This window comes from Cygnus olor, chromosome 18 (assembly GCF_009769625.2).
Source record: "Cygnus olor isolate bCygOlo1 chromosome 18, bCygOlo1.pri.v2, whole genome shotgun sequence".
Classification (NCBI taxonomy): domain Eukaryota; kingdom Metazoa; phylum Chordata; class Aves; order Anseriformes; family Anatidae; genus Cygnus; species Cygnus olor.
The window spans coordinates 5947221-5968792 of NC_049186.1; the positions used below are offsets into that span (position 1 = coordinate 5947221).

Below are 21572 nucleotides of genomic sequence, written 5' to 3' on the forward strand. Positions count from 1 at the left end.
CCCCGTCTCCGGGGTGCGGAACGGGCCAACGGGGCTCGATCGTGGGCGGCCCGGGGAGGAGGAGCCTGAAGCCGCCGGGGAGGCTCCGAGGCCCGGCCCCGCTCCCCGCTCGGTTCTCGCGGAGCCGGGGCGGAGCCGCGGGCCGGGCCGGGCCGACAACATGGCGGAGGCGGAGGGGGAGAGCCTGGAGTCGTGGCTGAGTGAGTACCGCCGGGGCCCGTCGCCCAGCCCGGCCCCTCAGCCCCGGCCCCGCTCCCTCACACACACCCCGGGGTCCCCTCGGTTCCCCTCAGCCCCTCTCGGCCCCCTCAGCCCCATCCCTGCCCCGCTCTCCGCCGGCTTTCCCTCACCTTCCACCGGCAGCCGCAGCGGGGGAGCGCCCCGGCCCCAGCCCCTCGCCTGCCCGCGGTCTCGCTGTGGGTCGGGGGGGACCCCGAGGCCGTGGCCGTGGAGGCACGGCAGCGCTGGGGGGCCGGTGATCAGCACTTTAATCGTTAAAACGTCGGGCAGGGTTGTTTGACACCTCTGAAGCTGTCACTGCTCTGACCACAAAGGCTCTTTCCTTTCTCCTTCCCCCTCCGGGCTCTCTGTTAGCGCCGTGGATGGTCTGAGCGGTGTCTGTGAGGCTCGGGGCTGGAGGAATTTCCTAAATAAATTGTATTCCTGTGTTATACAACCATGTTTTTCAAGCAAGCAAGCTGCTCTCTGCGCCTAGATGCGCTTGCAGGAGTTTTGAGTGTCCATTGGAAGACTGCAGGCTGAAATATTTAAAAATCATTGGTTTAGGAAAATTATTTCATATTACAGAACATCAAACATTAGAGACAGAAAGAAAATTGTCTCGTTCACCTCACAGCCATTGCCGAGCATCTCCCTGCTGTGTCCCTGTCCCTGCCTTTTTGCTGTTGGCTGTGCGGACCCTCAGCGCTGTGGGGTCTGGCCCAGGGCTGGAGGGGACTTGTGTGAATTAAACAGAACTGTCATTTTTTTTTTTTTTTCATATATTCCAACTACAGGGCTTCTGCTCCTGCCTCTGGGATGCAGTCTTGCAGACTGATAATTTATTACCTGGATTTTGTTCCTTTTTTTTAGTACAGCTACTTGTTCGATTACAGTGGTGAGCAAAGTTCCTAACTAGTGCGGTGCTATGCAAATAGCAGAATCCTGTCATTCCCCTCAGTGCTTCAGAATGTAAAATCTGTCACCTTTTTGGAGCTGTACTTCCATTAAAGAGATGAAATAATTCTTGTTCTTCCTTGAATTTTTATTTAAAATTCAAATGCATACGTGGTATCATCATCTGTTACAGGAGTTATTGGCTAAACTATGTTTTCAGCTCTCACTTCTCATTTTAGATCAATCCCTTCTGTCCCCTTATAATTCTTGCTCCTCCTCTGAACTCCCACAGTTTGTCAATATCTTTCTGTTTAATTGTAGCCAGCGAGACACATGAAGGAACACCCACATACCTTCCTTTTAATCGTTCTCTGAGGAGGACTGACTCACCAAATTCAGTATGTGTGTGAAAATATCGAGTAGGAAGGATATTTTAGGCTGTGCAGGCTGGAAAGCTTCCTGGCTCTTTGCTTTGTGTTTTTTATTTATTTTTAATTGTGGAAGTTGAGAGAGGAGTTAGCTCCCTTGACCATGCAGTAGGATGCTCTGTCACTGAGAGCACGTGAAGAACAGCGTTACAAAAGCCCTCCTCGCTGTAAGCAGCATTGCCTGCTCTGTGTTGCAGTGAGCCTGATTGCAGAGCAGTGCACATTTTTTCAAGGCTTGAGTGTTGCTCTTGTTTATGATGATAAATTTATGCCTGGTCACTGCTACGGTGGTTTGTGCTGGTGTGATTGTACAGCTCCTCCCATTGTAAGGAAGCGTGGTTCACTTATTAAACGTAAATTACCGGAGGAGTCGTGCACACCAGGAAGGCAGAGTGCAAAGGCTGTTGCATCTGAGTGCTTTCACCAGGCCTCCTGAGGTTATTTTTCTTGTAACCATCAAAAAGATGTACCGTGTCTAATGCTAACCTTGAGGTTGTGCACCTGCCATGCCCTTACTGAAGGGAAGGGCCAGAACTGTCAGCAGTGCAGTTAACCTCCCAGTCACAGGAAGATGGGAAATTCCTTGCCAGTGGTTTTTCTGTACTGGTGGTATGCAGCCTTCCAGGCTGCCCTATCTTTCGGTCATGAGGTGGAGTCATAGACCCATGAAGTAACATCATCCTCGTGTCCTAATGCTGCACCAGGATCTGTACTTCGGCCTGCCATGATCTAGCATCTTCATCTCCTGTCTCATTTCAGGCAGTTGGGGTGAGAGAAGGCGATCCCTTCTATTCTCTCCCTGTCTGCAGGCTCTTCTTTTGCGCTTAATTGAAATAGAAGAGGAGGTTAGAAGATAGTGTCAGGTGTACAAACACAGCTGGATCCTTTAACTTTATTCAGTGCTGCCTCTTCTACTGCTTCTGAAAGGAAGCTTATTGCATCGCATTCACGTCAGGCTTAGGCAGTGTCCAGGTATCTGACAGATGGAGACAGCTAAAACATGATGATTGTCCTTTTTTTTTTTCTTCTCTTGTATCACCATGGGTCAGCATTCTGCTTGTCTTTCCTAAGCTACAGACAGAATCTGAACGTTAGACTCTGATGCACTTGGACAGGGTATTCCCAATTCATGTGCTAAGCCTGATCAGGAGAAACACTTTGCTGGGATAGTTCTTGTCTTATCTCTAGAGAGAAGTAAACTCAGCAAAATGAGTGTTCATTACCAGCCAATTAATATTCCCTGTATTCCAGAGTTGTTGCTCTATACAGAAAATAAGCACCTTTGTTTCACATGTAATGATGCATCTGAATGTTGACTCATTAGCGTTTCGGGGTTTAGCAGAGCAAATAAATGCTGAATGGCTCTGATGCTTAGGTCAAGTATGAAGCAACTTTCAGACAATGCTGCACTTAGGTCGCATAAAGCTAAGGCAGAGATGCTGACAGGACTGGGCTAGTGCAGAGACTGGCTTCCAAATTGCTGATTCAGATTTGCTTGGGCGCCACTGTGCAATGGGATTTTCAGGATGGGGCCTCATGGACAAACGTCTCCGCAAGATCAAACTTCATAATCGGTACCAAATGGGCTTATTTTGGTAATTTCAACAGAGAAGCCAAGGATTTAATGTTCTGTAGCACCAAACTTCTTCCTGGAACTAGTCCTTTCTTGAAAGGGTTGAACCCTGTTTGTAGAGCAGTAGTAGCTTCCTGCCTACGTTTTAAGTTTTCTGCATAAAAGTAGAGGGTTTTAGGTTATATCTTCATAGGCATGATGCAGCTTCATGTGGAGAGAGGCTGAAAAGGTTAAGCAAGGGAAGTTAGCTTGTCTGGGATGCTGTGTTAACATGGCTTGTACTGAGATCGGTAAGTAAGTCAGTTAAGGTACCTGTACAAACCAGCGTGTTGTCATGAAAAAACATCAATCTTCAGAGCCAGGGCAAAGCTTCTGATCAAGAACATTAACTTATGAAATAGGGCTTCACGTGGAGATTTTATGAATGTTCAAAATAGGGAGTTTCTTCGTGTAGAACATAATCTCCCTTCAGTAACGTCCCTCTCCTGAGGATTTACTATCTTTATGTGAGAGCTTTTGGTTCAAAAAGTTAGAGGAATCTGAATCAAATATGAGTGTGAGAAATAATCCAGCGTCATTCCAAGAAATCTTTAATTTTAAAGCTGTTCCAAACATCTCTAATGTTGGCAAGGACCTATTGGTTACATTTTCCCATTTGTACCAGATCTCTTCCCTAATTTCAGGATGTGCCACCAACAAAGAGTTCATTTAGTTGAGTGTCCTTCCCTGTTTGTGCTCTTCCTGTATTTATTAAATAAATTCCATTAACTCCAGCCAAGAACTGTATTTCTTTCATCTAGGCCTGCAGAGCAGCAGAGGTACTTTGGAGCACCAAACCATGCCCGATGCCATTTGACTTGCATGAAAAGGCTGTAGATTATTACACGTCCATGTTTTCACGACGCTTCCAGGGCGTTCAGCAGCTGTGAGCTTGGAAATAAGGTTTAAGTGCCTCATGTTTTGAGCAGTTGCTTGGCTCTGTAGCAGCTGCATTTTAAAGTAAGCCTTTCTTGAATCTCTCAGGCTCAAAAAGTAGCTTGGTAGCTTAGCTGGTACAGTGAGATGTCATCCCACAGCTAAGCTTCCCTGGCTGCCTTCTTTGACTTATCGAGGGTCCTGTGCAGGTCAGCAGTAGATTCACTGGTGCAGAGTATTTTACAGATGCAACCCATGGAACAATTTGCAAAATTACCTTACAACTGTTCTTTTGTGAGGAGGGAGCAAACCTTATAGTCCTGCTCCTGCAGCAGTCCTAAGGTGCACTGTGGAAGTGAGGTTTGAGCCTAGGTACTGAACAGTTGTTTTTATTTGCCTGTGGAAGGGTAAAAGGATATGTTTTAATGGTGATAAAAAGTGATGCTTTGTTATGTTGCATGCGTTATTTAGTTATGCTTTCCTGTATGATTAAAGTACAGGCATGTGTGCTGTCTGTTTTTTTTCCCCCCTGTACTTCATCCCCTGCTCTATATTATCTGGCTAACTCATACATTCTTTTCTGTGTCTATCTCCATTCAAAATCTTGAGGAATGCTTCTTAAATGTCAGACCCTAGCTAGCTACAGTGCATTGTTGCTTCCCATACAAGAAAGAAATCTTCATGTCCAGTCATCTCAGCTGGAAAATTAGATTAAAGCAGGCATCTTGTCTACTGTAAATTCAGTGCTCCATCAGAGTGAAGTAAAATGCATGAAGATACTTTCATAACAAAAAGAGATGTTGATAGCCTCGGGATTCTGCAGTCGTACAATAAGCGAGATCCCGGTGTCTGAGGGAGGATCCATCAGGAGCTTGGCATAGTCCAGTCAGTAGAGCATCAGTCTCTGTTTGAGCATGCAGGATTTGAATCCTTACTCACATACAGGCTGTGGTGTTTATTACTTGCAAGAAGAACTCAGTGTGTAATAATAAATTTCAGTTCATAGTTCCCAGGAGAAATGATAAGGCATCCAACAAATCACCTGACATTCTAAAAACAAGTGTCAATGCTAAATGACTTCTATTAAACATCTGATCTTCCAGCTCTTACTTTTACAGAACTCCCAGGGAATACAAAAATAATTTCCTATGTAGAAAATTTGAGGGTTTAGCCTTTAAGGAGTTTATTGTTATAGCGAAATAGAAAGAGCATTTCAGGTAGAGGGAAGCAGAACCAGCTCAAATACTTGTACTTTCATTTACAATGTGGAAAAAGCATGTTTCTGAGTACTTGACATTTGGTGTCTGCTTTTTGGAAAGCTGTGATTCTTGCTGGATATTTGGATGCATCAACTTGGAAACACCCTTTCCCCTGACCAGAGGCAGCATGTGTCAACTTCTTTCTTTTTTTTATAGTTGGCAATGGATGTCAAACGCCTTTCTCTAGGAAATGCATGACTTTTTATACTGTTTCTTTTTGCTTGTTTGGTAACATATTTTCTTTCTCTTGCTGAAGATAAAGCCACTAACCCATCTAACAGGCAAGAAGACTGGGAATACATCATTGGATTCTGTGACCAGATCAATAAAGAGCTTGAAGGGTAGGTGTCCCAAACCACGTTAGACTTAGTAATTTAACATGTGCAGTTTAAGATATGTCATTTGATCATCAAAGTTTTAATTTTTTTTTCTTATATATACTGATATCACAAGGAAGATCTGGCTGGAAATGAAACAAGGTGCTGTGAAGTTTGATTTTCCTTCTGTGAACGGAAGGTTTATACACAGGCTGAGTACTAGGAAAATATGAATCCTGAATCTGCCTCATGTCAACCTCTGCAGCTGCAGGGTTCTCACCTAGCCAAACTCATCCTGTTTTTCAGTCTGTAAAACAGGGTTAGAACTCTTAGTGCTTGATGGGTCTTCACATAAAATCTGTACAAACCTCCTGGTCACAGCATTCCTGTGAGCTAAGGAAGAAGTCTTTCCTTTTGGAAAAAGGAAACTAATTCATGAGAAATGATGTGATTTCCTGGGCTGGGGACTGTACTGGGAGTTGTTTGGCCCATCCCAAGGAGGAATCTGGAATTGCTGGCTCAGAAGACCAGCCCTGCTTCCTTTTATATATGCAAACAGCCAGGCTTACAAAGATGTCTTGAAGATTTGTTAGTCTTTGTGCACTGATGAAAACGTGAAACGTACTAATTTCTTTTAATCATGTGAAAGCTCTCGTTTAAACAGTAGAATTCTTGAAAGCCTGAAAATCCCTCAATATGTTCCCCTGCATTGTGATGGGCACCTGCTTTGTTTCAGGCCACAGATAGCTGTGAGACTCCTGGCTCACAAGATCCAGTCGCCGCAGGAATGGGAGGCAGTCCAAGCCTTGACAGTAGGTAGTCCTTGACCCTTCTCTTAAATCCAGCTATATATCATTTGACATTTTCCATGCAGAGTATAAGAGGAGCACAGCGTGTGTTAGTGGGGTTAGCTGGGGCTAGCCCTGAGGCTGAATTCCCTGCTGGGAGGGTGTGGAGTGGAAGAGGGAGCATGGTTGCCTAACCAATGTGTCCAGATTGTGCATTAGCAACAGAGCAGTTGGAAATAACTCTGTGTTTCAGCTGCTTTCATTTGTTATCCTTGGGTAAGACTTGTGTTTATTGTTGTGAGCCCTAGTAGGGAGGTGACTGACCCATACATGCATTGCTGGGAGTGGGAGAGCAGCCTGTCTTGGTGCATCACCCCTGAAGACAAGGAATTCGTGCCACTGTCCCAGAGCAGGAATCTGTGTCTCACTGACATGGGTCCTTCAGCTCCCCTATAAGCCAGACACATCTAAGCTGTTATTGTAGGGTTTTGATGTTTGTTTCAGCTCCCGTTTCTGTTACTTGAATGCAGGTGCTGGAAGCTTGTATGAAGAATTGTGGGAGAAGATTTCATAATGAAGTAGGAAAGTTTCGCTTTTTGAATGAGTTAATAAAGGTTGTGTCTCCAAAGGTTAGTCCCTGAGCCTTACTATTTTATTTATTCTTTGTCTGGCCTCCATAAGCTAAAGGCAACATCCAAAATGTTTCCAGTGCTGTCTGCCTCATTGCATTTATTAGCATATATTCAAAGAACATTTTTTAGTTAACTTTTTTGTATGCTCTTCCTACTATTTTTCTCAGTATGTTGTGCTTATTTACTTTTGATATATAGCCCTTGTACTGTTACAATGCTTCATGTAGCACAAGGGCTTTTAAGCCATCAATTTAAAATGGTTAGGTGGTGGTTATCTGTTTTCTTTGCTTGTTAGTTTTGTTTTTCTTGGGATGGGATTGGTGGGGAGGGACATGCCAGCATCACTGGAGGAGAGATGTGATACAGAAATTAGAGCATGAGATATGGCAACACCACAGAGTTGTAATCCTCACTTTCCTACTGACTTGCTGTAAAGAGCGCCTGGGCAAGTCCCTCGATATCCATGATCAGCTTAATGTGGTGAAAAATAGATAGAAGCACCCCAAGACATGATTAATACAGTGAAGTATTCCAAGATTCTTTCCTGTAAGACACTGCAGGGGGTGGCATCTCTATTGCTATAATTTTTAAATAGCAATACTGAAACTAACAGAGTATCTGCTCTTTCTTTTGCTGAAGATAGTCACAAAGCCTTTGCTGTTAATTCAGATATATTTGAGCACTTTTTCCTCTTAGCATGGCATCTTAGATCTTGGATTATACACCTCTTAATGTATATCACTGAACTCCCGTTCTCTGGGTTTGGGCTTTATTCTTAAAAAGAAATAAAGAATGATGAGAATTTCCATCTTTTTCACATTTTTAGTACCTGGGAGATCGGGTCTCGGAAAAGGTGAAGACCAAAGTGATTGAATTGCTGTATAGCTGGACAGTGGCGCTGCCAGAAGAATCCAAAATCAAGGATGCCTACTACATGCTGAAACGACAAGGTAGGAAGTCAGCTGCTCCTTCACACATTCCCTCCAGCCTGTGCTTGTAAGCAGGAGTGTCACAAAACATACAACTTCTAATTAGATGGAGTCAAGGCAGACTGAGAGGAGATGGAACAAGGGAGAAATTCCTCGAGTCTTTGGAAAAGCTAGTCATTATACTGGGGGCTGGGTTGGGTTGGTCTTTTATTTTTATTTTTTTTAACTAGATTAGTGAAACACCTTGCAAATGCTTTTGGTTTTGATATGTAGGGCTTTATTTTGATGATTTTTCTTTGGAGCTAGTTTTAAATGATTTAAGGACAATTTAAAGTCAAATAAGAGCCTCCATGTAGCTTTTTCTGTTCTGTTGACCAGATCACTTTACAACTGTACCTTTAAACTGATACAAATGTCTTGTGTAGGCAAAGTGAAAAAAGCTTGGTAGAGAAGCAAGTGGCTTCAAAAGGGGAAAAAAAAAAATAGGGTTCTGGGAAAGCTCCTGGGGGTAGAGCACAAATCTAGGGGTTTGGCAATGGAACAAGCAGGAAACTTGGCTGTTTCCCCACTCATCGTTAGGAGTCTGCTCATTACCCCATCCTGCATTGCTGTCTGCTTTCCTGCTCAGCTCATTCTTACAAAGAAATGTCATGCCCTTGAGTTTGCACAAAGCTAGGTTGTCTGGGACTCTGCATAGTGGCTCAGAAGCTAATGTGAAAGGGGGAAAGACAAATAGTGGGGAGCTACTGGTTATACTGAGCTCTTAGAGGAACAGTATGGACATGGCAACACAGTTGCTGGGGTTTTGTCCTTTATTAAAGAAGACGTTCTTTGTTTGTTTGACTAGCATGCTCAGTGATTTTGATGCTGTATTGTGTATTGGAACAGTGTGCTAGTATCAGTGGACAGATTGGCAGCTTGTTCACTTTGACAGCAGCATGTGAATAACAGGATGCACTGCATGGTGGGACTGTGCTGCAAATCCATGGGGGTTCCCTTCTGCTTTCAGGGATTGTTATGTTTGATCCTGTGATTCCTGTGGACAAAACCTTGATTCCTTCTCCACCGCCTCGTCCCAAAAACCCTGTGTTTGATGATGAGGAGAAATCCAAGGTATAGTGAAGATTTTTATCATAATTACTGATAAAAAGTAATTGCTTAATGCACATTTGGAATAAGGAAGGAAAGCTCACTAATTCAGCTTTATTTCTGGGGAAGTGATCAGTTCTTTCAAAGAACTCATTGGTTTAAATATGACTGCTTTGTCTACATACCTAACCTGAAATCCAAGGAAAGACTTGTCTGTGTTACGCTTATGTAGTTATTTGTTGTTAAAGTGCCATCCTGCTGTAATACTAGAAGGCAGAAAATGTTTCACAGATGTTGCCAAAAATCATGTACAGGAGGAATAATTGCCCAGTGTCAAGTCTCTGCAATATGACAGTACAGGTCCTGTGCAGAAGCAAGAATGTAGCAACTCATGTAAAACAATAAACCCATAAATGATTCCTGACTTTGTAATAGTGGTCTATGTGTATTTTTCCCTGAACTGTTCCGCTAAATTTTTCTTGCTGCTTCCATTTGCCCAAGGGTTTTTGTTTCCTGAATATCGTCATCTTGTCTTACAGCTTCTGGCCAAACTGCTGAAAAGCAAAAACCCAGATGATTTACAAGAGGCAAACAAGCTTATAAAATCCATGGTAAAAGAGGTAAGAACTTCCTGTAGGTGACTGGGACCAATCAGTGGGCTTCTTTGCAGGTTTTAAGCGATTTAACCCCACATTGGCGGAGAGCTTTAGCATCATGTGAATGGCAGGACCTTGGTTTCTCAGGCTTCAGGTGCATTTGTGTTGGTATATTCCTTAGTTAAATTGTGGGGACTGAATGAGACTGACCGTCAGTAATGACCAACCTCTTCCTATTTTCTAAAAACTTTAAAAAAAAAAAAAAAAAAAAACCTTGCATCTAGTCCAGGTGATTAGTGGATGCTGTCTGATGACTTAGCAGGGCTGCGTGAAATGAATGTGTTGGTAATTTTGACTCTAGCTCACAACTGGGAGGTATTTGTATCACAGAAATGTCTGCAGTTGGTGTCCCTGATGGGACAGGGCAAGAAGTGGCAAGGATTGAATGCTGTGTTGAGATTAACTGCGTTCTTGTTGCTTGAGATACTTTTTCACATAAGGGTTTGGTGGGAGCGTTTCTGTACTGCCCCTGGTTACCGAGGACTGAGTCATCAGACTGGGTCTTCTCACAAGCAGGCCTCATGGAAACACCTTCCTGTTTGTAGAGCTGTGATGCATCCACCCATGGCAGGCATTAGAAACCCTGGAGTCCAGGAAATGACTCACTGTGATTCTGGCAAAAAACAGTATAGCTCCTAGACAGAAAAGGATGTATAGGTTTCCAAAATGTTTCCATTCGAGCTTCTCCTGTCCCCAGGGCAGACTCTCCTACATCTTCAGTTGGAATCTCAAATCAGAGATGGGTGGACATTCTCTACCAGAGTGTGCTGGTTTTTTCTAGTAAATATTTTGTTTCAAACACGTATTTTTTCATAAAATGTCAACAAGGAACAACAACGACAAACTTACACACCAAAAAAAATAGTCTGGAAAGGTCAGAAAGGGACTTTTGGGAACACAGTGTTTTCAACACTTCTATTTTTAAACAGATTTTAATTTATAATTATATTACTAATGAGACTTTTTGGAAATACAGAGTTTTCTAGTGTTTCAGAATGGTAGTGAAAAGATGATCAAATAAACAAAGCTTCACGTGAATGGAGAGTGGTGTGGTGGTGTTTTGATGTGTTTTTTTTCTTTTTAGCTCAACCTTAAATAGACATAATTTTACACGATTTTCAAATGATACCTGCTGTTGTGATACTGTGGACCTTTACAGGAAAACTCACTTTTCATGTCTCTGTTTACATCTTGAAGGATGAGGCTCGGATTCAAAAAGTGACAAAGCGCATGCACACACTGGAAGAAGTAAATAACAACGTAAAACTGCTGAATGAGATGTTGGTTCATTACAGCAAAGAGGAGTCATCAGAGGCAGACAGAGAGCTCATGAAGGTGGGTCTGAGCTGCTGCTTCCCAGAAATACTGCAGTCAGTCCTTTCTTCTTCTTGTTCAGATTTCATTGAGTTTTGCAAAGAATTATAGTGCAATAAAATGGAGAGCAGTGCCAAGAAACAAGAGCTGTCATGGGAAACAGCAGGCAAGAAAATAACCATGTTTTTAATACTTCTCACCAAAAGATTCAGTGCCTTACAAGGATAGTGGGTAATAGCTCTTTTGCACATTTTTGAAGTCAGGTACAGCTGTTCTCCAAAGATGCAGTGTAGCAGAATTGAGAAGCTGCAATTTCTAATTCTTGGTACCATTAGAGCACACTGGTTGTGGATAGTAATTGTCCCTCACAGCACTGTGGATGGATAAACCAAAGGCTGATTGGGGCAGAAAGTATGTCCTCCCCTGTAGCTAGCATTAAAGGGTTGGTAGAACATCAGGAAGTTGAAAATTAAAACAGACACCAGGGTGTCATTTAAACGAGTTGGGGAGAAATGTTTACACCACTAGTTGATCCGTTTTAACTGTTGATAGCAGTTTATCTCAAACAAAGGCCACCCTCAGTCCCCTTTCTGTTGAGATAAAGTCAGCTTCATTGCAGCTGCTGTAGTCAGTTGCAAGGGGGTGGTTGGATAGGCTCAGGGCCTTGAAGAGTTGCACTTTATCTAATTTTAAAATTTAAAATTGTACTTTTGTTTAACAACAAGGTTGTGGAACAATGGTATGTAGCTTAAGAAAATGGTTTATTTCTGTGAAACGTTTCCTTCTTGCCACCTTTCTTCTGCGTGGTTGCAGACTGAGTAGAGGTTGTAAAATTCTGCTCTTTCTTGTGCTTTTAGGGACAACTAATACAAGGAACAAAGATCCCATTTGGACTAGAATGGGCTGAAAGCCCTGATGTGAGGGAGGACTGAGAGGTGTTGTGTTGAAAATGCAGACTGTTTGGACCCTCACAGTGATGTAATGCTTCACAGTTCTGTTAATAGGGCAGGGACAGGGGATCGTGGCTGTCCTGCTATGCTAGCCTGTCCAGCTCAAGGGAAGCTGGCTTCTCTGTTCTGGGCTTTCCATAGAATGCCTGGGCAGTCATTGTGCTGACTGGTATTGCTGACAGTGGCTCCTGGCTGATAAGACGCTTTGTCCTAATCTCTCTTCCCAGGAGCTCTACGAAAGGTGCGAAACCAAAAGACGGACGCTGTTCAAGCTAGCCAGCGAGACAGAGGATAATGACAGCAGCTTGGGTAAAATAAGTTACACTCCATTTTAACTACAGTTGTGACCTGTGACTATGCAAGGGTTCGCCAAGGGATCAGCTGATGTAAAGATGCCTCTGTGGATGTGCTTTGCTTTGAGCAAAAAGACAAGTTCCTTGCTCTTTATGCTTGTCATTTATGTTCATGCAAGGACTTGACATTATAGGGAGAGGCTGGGGGAGAACAGCTGCTGCTGGGGAAGGGGAAGGGAGTTACTGTAGAGAACAAAACCTTGGAGTCATTTTCATCATAACTGTGATGTATATGGACCTAGAAGGGTCAGGGTCTTGCTTAGAGAAGCATGGCAGACAGAATAATGGAACTCATAGATAAATGTGTTTATTCTTGCTAATTATTTAGCTGTTAACAGAGTACTCTCAGCATTAGTGACTAAAGTATTGGAGGTTGTTTTTGTCTCTCTTGCATGTAGGGGATATTCTGCAGGCCAGTGACAACTTATCCCGTGTGATAAATTCCTATAAAAAAATAATAGAGGGGCAAGTGATCAATGGTGAAGTGGATCTCCCTGTGACATCAGCAGTGGAAGGTAAGTTCCTGGGAAGCCAACTGTTTAATTTTGAATCCTACAATTTCGTCTTCCGGACGGGGTTTCCTATTAATTGTGATAAAGTAGGCTTGATAAAGTAGGCTATTGATGGTTCCTTTGGCCAAGACGTTGTGAATAAGAGGGGGACAAAGCAGCTCCCAAGCAGTGGATAAACAATTATGCTCGTGGGCAACAGCGCTACAGTTTTGCATTTTCTGTTGCTGGTTGCTTGTAATTGTAATGGCTGATAACATCAGTAGCAAACCTGCATCTGAACAGTTTGTGTGCCTGGAAGTTCTCATACATTTTTGTCTCCACATTTGTCCTACCTCCTAATGGTGACGTGGAGGAAGAGGATAACTTTACCAGAAGGACAAGAGCGGGAGGGTAGGAGCCAGGCCAGGGGTCCTATCCTCGTTTTGCTAGCAGTTCCATTTGTGAATTTAGGCCAGTTGTCCAGGGATTTCGAAGGTGAAACTAAAATGTGAAGTGGACGTGTGTGTGTGGCAGGATTGCCACTTGGGAATTACTTCAACATTTCTGCATGAAGAGCAATAGTGGAAATGGATAATGTTGTCTGACAGCATCCTATTGTAACAAGACTGTCCTAAATATGAAGGGAATTCTAGATCCAGACTGCATATATTTTCCTTGACTCTAGCTTTCTGGTAGCCTTATAGTTCTGGAGGATCTCCCACAGTCTGATCTGAGCTCAAAATATTTTGAAAAGACTACAAGTTATGCTCCAAGAAGTGCTGGGGAAGGAGCAGTGGCTGGAGCAGGTGTTGCTTTTCAGATAGAAATTTCCTAAGTATCTGGGTTGATTACTTAACTTGTGGGCAGCAAATGGTTAGGTGGACAGCATGTGGGCTTTCTCCTGTATTTATAAAGAGCAGTAAGCCACAACGAAGGGGGGATCTGTGTTATCTCACTGATTTCTTCCATATGATGTGCTTGCTCTGAGCCTTTTGCCTTCTTTCCTAGTAGTGCTCTTCTCCTGTCCGCTGCAGGGAGTAACTCCACGAGTAACCTCAACACCCTCATTGACCTTGCTGGATTGGACGTCTCTGGCACGCCGCCGCCTCCGATGCCACCCACCACCCTGACGCCAGCCCCCCCGGCAGCCCCAGCCCCAGCAGAAATCCCCATCCTCCCGCCTCCTCCACAGGCGTTTGCGCAGTTGCGGAGCAGTTCCTTGAGCCAAGTGGAAGCTGCACCTGCTCAGCAGAGCAGCACTGCCAACTCCCTTTCCTTGCTGGATGAGGAGCTTCTGTGCTTAGGTAAGAAGACACTGAGGGGCCCAAAAAAGGGTTACTCAATTTAGGCTTTTAAAAGTCCACTTATTTCCTCCAGCATGAGTTTGAGGGCTGGCTAATAAGAGCATGAGATGCTGTTGATTTTGGCCACACCAGATTCTTCCTGCACTTGGCTCATCCAGTCGATTACTTAGTGAGCCCTTAGGGCTGTCCTGGATCTTGGTAGAGTTTGAGGGATGGTTGAGAGAGGTTGGTGATTCAGATGGTGCCAGCTGGGAACAGTAACCTGTGCTATTCCCAAAATATTTATATTGGTATATCTTTCCTTGCTGTGATTCTGGTCAATCCTGCATGTCTTCAGATCTGTTATTTCTGGAAAAGTCCAGAGGATTTCTCAGACGCTCTCTTGAATCATCCTGAATATAAGAACTGATCCATGAATCAATATTAAAGTCCGGTGTTCCCAGAGTAGGCAGCAAATGAAATAACCACTGAGTGTGATTACAGTCTGATCTCTGTGGGTGCATAGACATTGGTGCTGATTTCACTGCTGACTTCACAGCTCTGCTAAAGAGCAAGGTGCCCTAGAGGGACTGCTTGGTAGGAACCTGCAGAATTCCTGCCTGTGAAGCCCAGATATGAATAGCAGGAGATGCCATAAATCAAAATCAGGATGGATTAGGAGGGACGTGTGCAGGATGTTGGCTGCTGGTGCTGTTGGTCCCTTTTCATCATCATAGACTTGCAACCCATTTCAGTCTTTCGTTAGACTTTTGGTCTCTGGCAGAGCTGAATCAAGTAGTTTGGTACTGAAACAACTTCCAAGTGATGACACCTAACTCGTTTTCCACTCCAGTAACCTATTTGTTATTTTTCCTTTTAGGCCTGAATGACCCAGCCCCTGCAGCAGTGAAGGAGACACCAGAAAACAACCAATGGAGCATGTTTGAGGTACAAAGGAGGGAATTTCTCAGGGGAAGGGAGGGAGGGCTTGCTATCGTGGGAGGTCTCAGGACACACTTTGTCACCTTGGAGAAAAGTGATCACACATACGAGCAGAGGGGCGGCTGTTCCGGAGGGGAAGTCTGGCTTAGTCCCAAGATCTGGGATAGCTGTGTCTGAACAGAGTAAATATCCCTGAGTGTGGCTGTCTCAGTTTCCAATCTGTCCCCCATGATGTTAGCACTTCCTTTGCTTAAATTACAGATCAGATGTAGTCCTGACATAGGCCGCAGACTTTGCTGCTTGCCACCCACCACCTGTTTTTGCGGTAAATCTCTCTCCCTCTGTAACAGTGCCACCTCTACAATAGGGGACAGCAGCGAGTTAGAGCATGTACTTGTCCTCTCTTGCAGAATGACCAATTGGACCTGGATTTCTTTAATCCGAAGATGGTGACTGTTGCTTGCAACCCTGCAGGGAACCCTCTTCTACATCACACATCCCAGACCACATGTGGAACGTCAGTGCCGCTGCCTTCTGCTTTCACAGCCTCTCAGACTGCTTCCAGCATCCCTGCACCAATCTCCACACCATTTGCATTCTCTGCTGGACCAGCTGCACCTGTGGGGCCTCCCAAGACTGTTCTAGCTGCTCCTGGGTACTTCAGCTCATCTGTGGGGAGCAATATGTCGCATAAGATAGATACGTTAGGACAACTTCTTGAAGAAGCCAAAGGGTAAGTAAAATTTTTGGACTTTCATTTGTCTCTGTGCTTAGAAAACCAAGCTTGCTGCAGTGTCAGGCTCAGAGACAGACATTCAACTCTCTAGTTTGGTAGAAATGTGTGATTGGGATCTTTACAAACTAGTAGTAGAGTTCCACCTTCAGCAGGGAAGGGCAGACACTACCAGGTAGAGAACAACTGTGCTATTGCCTGATTTAAGTCTGCAACGTAAGGTTAGGCTGCTAAGGTAGAAAGGCCTTTGGCCACCTTAGCCTTGCCCACCTTTGCCAAGGTGAGGCTCTGCTTTCACCTGGACTTAGTGATGTTTAATCCTACCAACACCATTTTCCTTGTAGGTCTGCTTCTTACAGGAGACCTTAGTGAGTCACAGACTCTAAACTGGCTCCAGGCCCCTGTTTTGTCCTTGTGATTTGCTGTTAGTTCTGGGTTCGTGGTGAAATGCCTGCTTCACTTTCAGGTTAATTTTCCCGTGTTTTTTGTCTTCTAGGACTGCCACCCAAGGCATGGCAACTCCCTCAGTGTTCCCTGGGGTTACTTTGCCAGCCCCTGTCACCTCTTCTCCATTAATAGCACCTGCAGGGCTGCCCATCACTGCCCCGGGAGCCCCTCCAATTCCTTTCTCAAGCAGCTGCACTGCTGGCTCAGGGAGCCCTCTCTTCCAGCCAGCATCATTCCAGCAGCAAGGCAGTCCCATGAAGGCACCTGAAATTTCTTTGGCCAATGTCCACGTTCCCTTGGAATCCATTAAACCTAGTAAGTACTTCACGTTTTTCACCGTTCTCTGAACATTTTTTAAAAGCAGAGCTTCCTGACTAAGCTCATGAAGTGGAGAACAGGGATGAGAAATCTCAGCCAAGCGTCAGACTGTCTTCTGAAGCATACACCTGCATTCCTCTCCTCTTCACTCTCTGTGGCAGGCAGCGCCCTCCCAGTGACGGCCTATGACAAGAACGGCTTCCGGATCCTCTTGCACTTTGCCAGGGAGTGCCCACCAGGACGGTCGGATGTGCTGGTTGTGGTAGTCTCAATGCTGAACACGGCACGCTTCCTGTGAAGAACATAGTGCTGCAGGCTGCTGTTCCTAAGGTAGGGATGCGTGGTTCGGACCCACAGCAGTGTGAATCCCAGGTTAGGCCTGGGTCTGAACTCAGGGACTTGGATGCAACAGCCTGGTTCTACCTTTCTGTAGGCAGTGCTCTGCCTGCTTCCAGAACATAAAGGTGGTTGTCAGAGGCAGAAAACACTAAATAGGATAAGATTAAAAACTGCAGGTAGTATGTATTTTTTCTTTTTTTTTCTAAAATCAATCCAGCCGCGTCTGGCCATGAAGATGGCTCAGATAGCACAATGACAGGACTGTTATGTGGATAGAGCCATCCCTGAGGTCCTTGGGAATGAGAATTTCTTAAAGACATCTTAAATTTGAAAATACCTTCCATTCTGGTTCTCACTGCACCTACGTAATTCCGGATGGCTGGTTCCAGTTTTGAAAACTGGCCCGAACAGCTATGATCTGCCTGTCATGAAAATGCTTGTGTTTAAAACCTCTGCCACAAGAGCACTTGGGGTAGGAAGGTGTTGTTGGTGTTCCCTGATCAGTGCTTTTACTCTGGGTGACTTGTTGGGCTGATTTGTTGGTCTTCCTGTTCCTATCGTATTGTGCAAGTGGGCTGGCTCGTCTCCTCATACTCACATGGGGATGGATTTCCTTCATCTTCGATGTCTGTTGTTATCTCCCCAGCCTGTGCATACATCTTCCATCCTCTCTAAGTAGGAGGTACTCCCTGAGGTTCCACTTATGTTGTTTGTTTGTTTTGCAGTCCATGAAAGTGAAGTTACAACCACCCTCTGGCACAGAGCTGTCACCATTCAATCCCATCCGCCACCTGCTGCCATCACCCAAGTCAGCTTCTGCAAATCCTACGAAGGTGAGAGGGGCAGACTGTAATGGAGTGGGGATTTATCGTGTCCTTTTTCAGCCAAATTTGATGTAAATTGAATTCTCAGGGAGTTTGGACCAAACCTATGAGCAAATGCAGCTGTTAATTCTTAAGTTGCCCTCCAGAGGTGGTCACTCCCACACAGACCAGTGATGTTTCAATTAAAGGCTAGAGTGAGCCTGTATATAGTCTTTTCCCCCACAGACTTTTTCAGCTAGGAAAAGGTGAGAAGACCCTTTATATTTTTCCCAGCAAAAGGGCAACAGTCATATAAGGGTCAGTTTTAAAGGGGAACAATCAGAGCTGCATCAGGACCTTGTCTTAATTCCCTTGTGCACTGGAAGTGCCCTGCTTTGGTGATAATTAGCGTGATGTGAAATTAACTGGTGCTGTAGAAATACTTCTGCTGTGTTGAGGCTATATACAGCCTGACAGAACTGAATGAACAGACTATTAATGTCAGATCACGTTCCTTCCCTTTGGGATGTTATGAGAGGTACCTGTGACCAGTGAAACGTCATTAACACTTTCCTTTCTGCTCATTGTGCTAGGAGCACCTGGATAGCTCTGGAAACCCTTGCTAGAGTTAGTCACTTAAGTAACCTGCTCCATAAAGGTCAAAGCCATGTACTGAAGTAGTTTCTAATTTTTTGACAAATCTAGATGTTACTAGTTGAGAATTACAGTAAAAATGTCCTTTAGGTGTCAGCTGAAAGTTATGAGATCCAAAAAGGTGTCAGAAGGCTTTGGTGCGTTGTTGAAGGTTTCACTTTGTGAAGCCCGTGGAGGTCCCCTCATGGAAAGACTGGTTCCACCCCCTGGTTACTGCTTACTGGGAATTTTGCAGAGCAGGAACTGTTTTATCTTCCTGCACATGATGTGCACTACTCCAGCAGCATTCTTCAGGCTCACTGGAGAGCAGCTGAGTGACGAGTGCTGGCTACACGTACATCAAACTACTAGTGCAGGTCATTTGTGCTTTTCTCCTACTGTTTCATTATAATCAATAAAGCTTCTATGTTTTAAAAACTGTAACGTAAATAACTCAGGTTTGCTAAGTAGCTGAAATATGCCATGAACATACCTTGGCCCTTTTCTCCCTGCTATGCGCAGCACAACTGGTGTGATCTCTGTAGAGCTGTAACAGTGAAATGTTTTGCTTAGGAGCAACTGAGGCTGTTCTCACGTTGCTCTTGTTTTTTGTCTTTCCTGCAGGAGAAAGTGAGGCTGAGGTACAGACTGTCCTTCACACTGGGAGACCAGCCCAGCACAGAGGTTGGCGAAGTGGATCAGTTTCCCCCAGTAGAGCAGTGGGGGAATCTATGACCTTAGGACACTGCCAGAGACTCTGTGACAGGACCAGGAAAGGATCCCACAGGACTGGAATGAATGTGACGTGGGGAGGGACACACATGCTATCCACTGGTGATGTTCAGCTTTGTTTACATGTCCTGACCACTCTGCTTGTAGCTTTAGTCCAGAATGTTTTACCCCACGCTGAAGGGGTCCTGGGACATTTATGCCAAGCATGAACTGAACGGCAGCCAGTGCTGGTTGCTTTTATCTTGGCCTCTGGGTGAATCTGGTTCTATCTTTCCACTCTATTAAACTTGAAGTTATTGTATTTTGAGGGGAGACCTGTCAACAGAAGGGGATTTAGTTGGCGTGTTCCTGTACTGCTGTCCAGAGATACCTGCAGGCTGGTGGGGTAATGATGCCACCTTGAGCTTTCTCAGTGCAGAGCCCTTACACGTGCCCTCACTTGGACTTGTACCGCCTCAGTGCCAGACTGGACCCGCTAAGCATGTTAAGCAATAATGCTGGCTCCGTGAGGGAACGCTTCTTTTTTACACTGAAATGGCACTTAGCTCCCTTCCTCCCCTCCTCTGCTTCATTCCCGACAGTCGATGTAAGCAGGCCCTAGCTCTGTGTTGCGACACTGCTGTACCTTTAGTTAAGATACTTATTTTAGAGTGCTAGCTGCCTCCCTTGTATCCATTTCGGGCAGCTGGGGCTGTTTTGTATGCAAACGGCTACACCGGTTATTTTTCTGCCTTCATTGCATTCCATAGCGTGGGGGAAAGAGGAGACGTGCGGTGAGGAGGTACGCCCATGGGGGCTGGGAAGCAGTTGTCAGCATTGGTGGAGGACAGCACCTGGCGTGCAGAAGTGTCCTTACAGCCGCTAATCAGGTGCAGTGACTGAATCCAGGGATAAGGGGAGGTGCCCTCGGGTCCCCTCATGCAGGCAGTATTATGGTGTTGTTGAATACCGTGTTGTACTGAGAGGAGTACGGTGAAACACAAGATGTAAATAGTAGAGCTCGAGGATGGCTGAACAGAACCAAGCAGTGAAAGGAAATAAGGCTCCACGGGGCTGTGATGGTGCATGTGCTGGGCTTAACGCCTTGTTTTATTTGTTCCCTCTATGAAGTGGCTAAGTGCAATCATCTCCACAAAGTGGAAAGCAGTTTTACCATGACGTTAGTGTTCTGTGCTAATGGGGCAGAGGAGCTGAGCCCTCCAGGTACAGTCACACAAACTAGGTTTAAATTAGTGAAACTTTGATTCCAGCAGTCCCTTCCTCCTCTTCAATTTCCAGTCTCGAGTAGTGCCTCAACTAGGTTTGAGACAGACTGTTTTAGATGAATGTTGTTTGTTGTGTTTTTTTTTAAACATCCATTGACAAAAGCACAGGGCAGGTCCTTAGACGCTAAGCTCAGCATTTCTGGCAGTGCAGTTGAACATCAGCTTTTAACTATGGATAGGAGCAGTCACCTAAAGTGCTGAGAAAAAGTGTACACAGGAGGACCCCTGCTGTTGTAGGAAGAAAACTCCAGAGAAAGTGCTGCTGGAATTAATGGAGGCTGTAAAACCCATTATTGCAAATACAGCTTGGAGTTATTTATACTTTCATTACTGTGATAAGAGGTAAAATCATTAGAGGTGAAAAACTCAGCAGATCAAAGGCCTGAGGCCTTAATCAGAGGCACCAGGCAGTTGTGGGAGGAATCAAAGCTTGGCCAAGGATCTTGCCGTAAATTCCTGGTCTGAATCCCTGACAGAGAAGGCAGGCAAGAAGGATGGCTACATCTCTGAGATTCTTAAAGAAAGCAGCAATTTTAAACTGATGGACTAGGATGGGGGACAAAGAGAATTCTTTCTGCCTCAGACAAGTTCTTGCCAGCACTTTAGACACAGTAGGCATAGGGATAGTGTTTAGGTCACTTAAATCTGCCCAGGTGCTGTAGTGTGTCCTGAGGAAGCAGGTTTCACTGCTTTAGATGCCTACACGTGAATCTCACTGTGACTTTGAGGAAGTCAGAAGAGCACAAGTGCTTTCTGCAGAATGGCTTTGTTCTCAGTGTTAACGGCAGTGCGTTGCCTGTGCTGTAAAGCCAAATGGAAAGATGCCATAGTCTTACTGCGTGGAAATGCATTGTTACAAGCTTTGGAAATTAAACTATGAATGTCCCTTGTCTGTAGGTTGAGGTTCCTGCTTCATACCGAACAGCCGTTACTGTAAATACATCTCAAATGCATTTGTCCTGCTGCATGTTAAATAAATTGTTTTCCCTACTTTGGTCTGTGGGTAGCTCTCACTAATGACTGCTTGTGGGGTCTAATGCTGGTTCTGGAAATCCTAAAACTCAACCCATCATCTGAAGACCATCCAAACTAACCAAAAAAGCAGAAGTTGCTGTTTTCTAAAATGCCAGTGCGTTAAAAGGTAGGCTCAATTTCAGTTCTGGGTATTAGTGGCAAAGCAACTGAAAAGACAAAGGTAACGAGGTTTACTTTACAAGGCGAGGACTGCCAGACCGAGTTGGAACGAGCAACTGTAAATGTTCTGATG

At 44.7% G+C, this 21572-nt stretch overlaps 1 protein-coding gene across 1 annotated transcript; it reads left to right on the forward strand.

Annotated features, from left to right (window-relative positions):
* The first annotated feature begins 70 nt into the window (after nucleotides 1-70).
* On the forward strand, nucleotides 71-21295 carry GGA3 (golgi associated, gamma adaptin ear containing, ARF binding protein 3). The gene is given in 18 exon segments (XM_040530974.1): nucleotides 71-200; nucleotides 5548-5632; nucleotides 6345-6420; nucleotides 6927-7025; nucleotides 7855-7978; nucleotides 8967-9070; nucleotides 9586-9666; nucleotides 10900-11037; nucleotides 12194-12275; nucleotides 12718-12834; nucleotides 13845-14114; nucleotides 14974-15041; nucleotides 15446-15768; nucleotides 16265-16530; nucleotides 16695-16817; nucleotides 16820-16863; nucleotides 17598-17705; nucleotides 18933-21295. Coding segments are annotated over 18 exon segments (2259 nt in total). The 5' UTR covers nucleotides 71-160; the 3' UTR covers nucleotides 19044-21295.
* The last annotated feature ends 277 nt before the right edge of the window (nucleotides 21296-21572 follow it).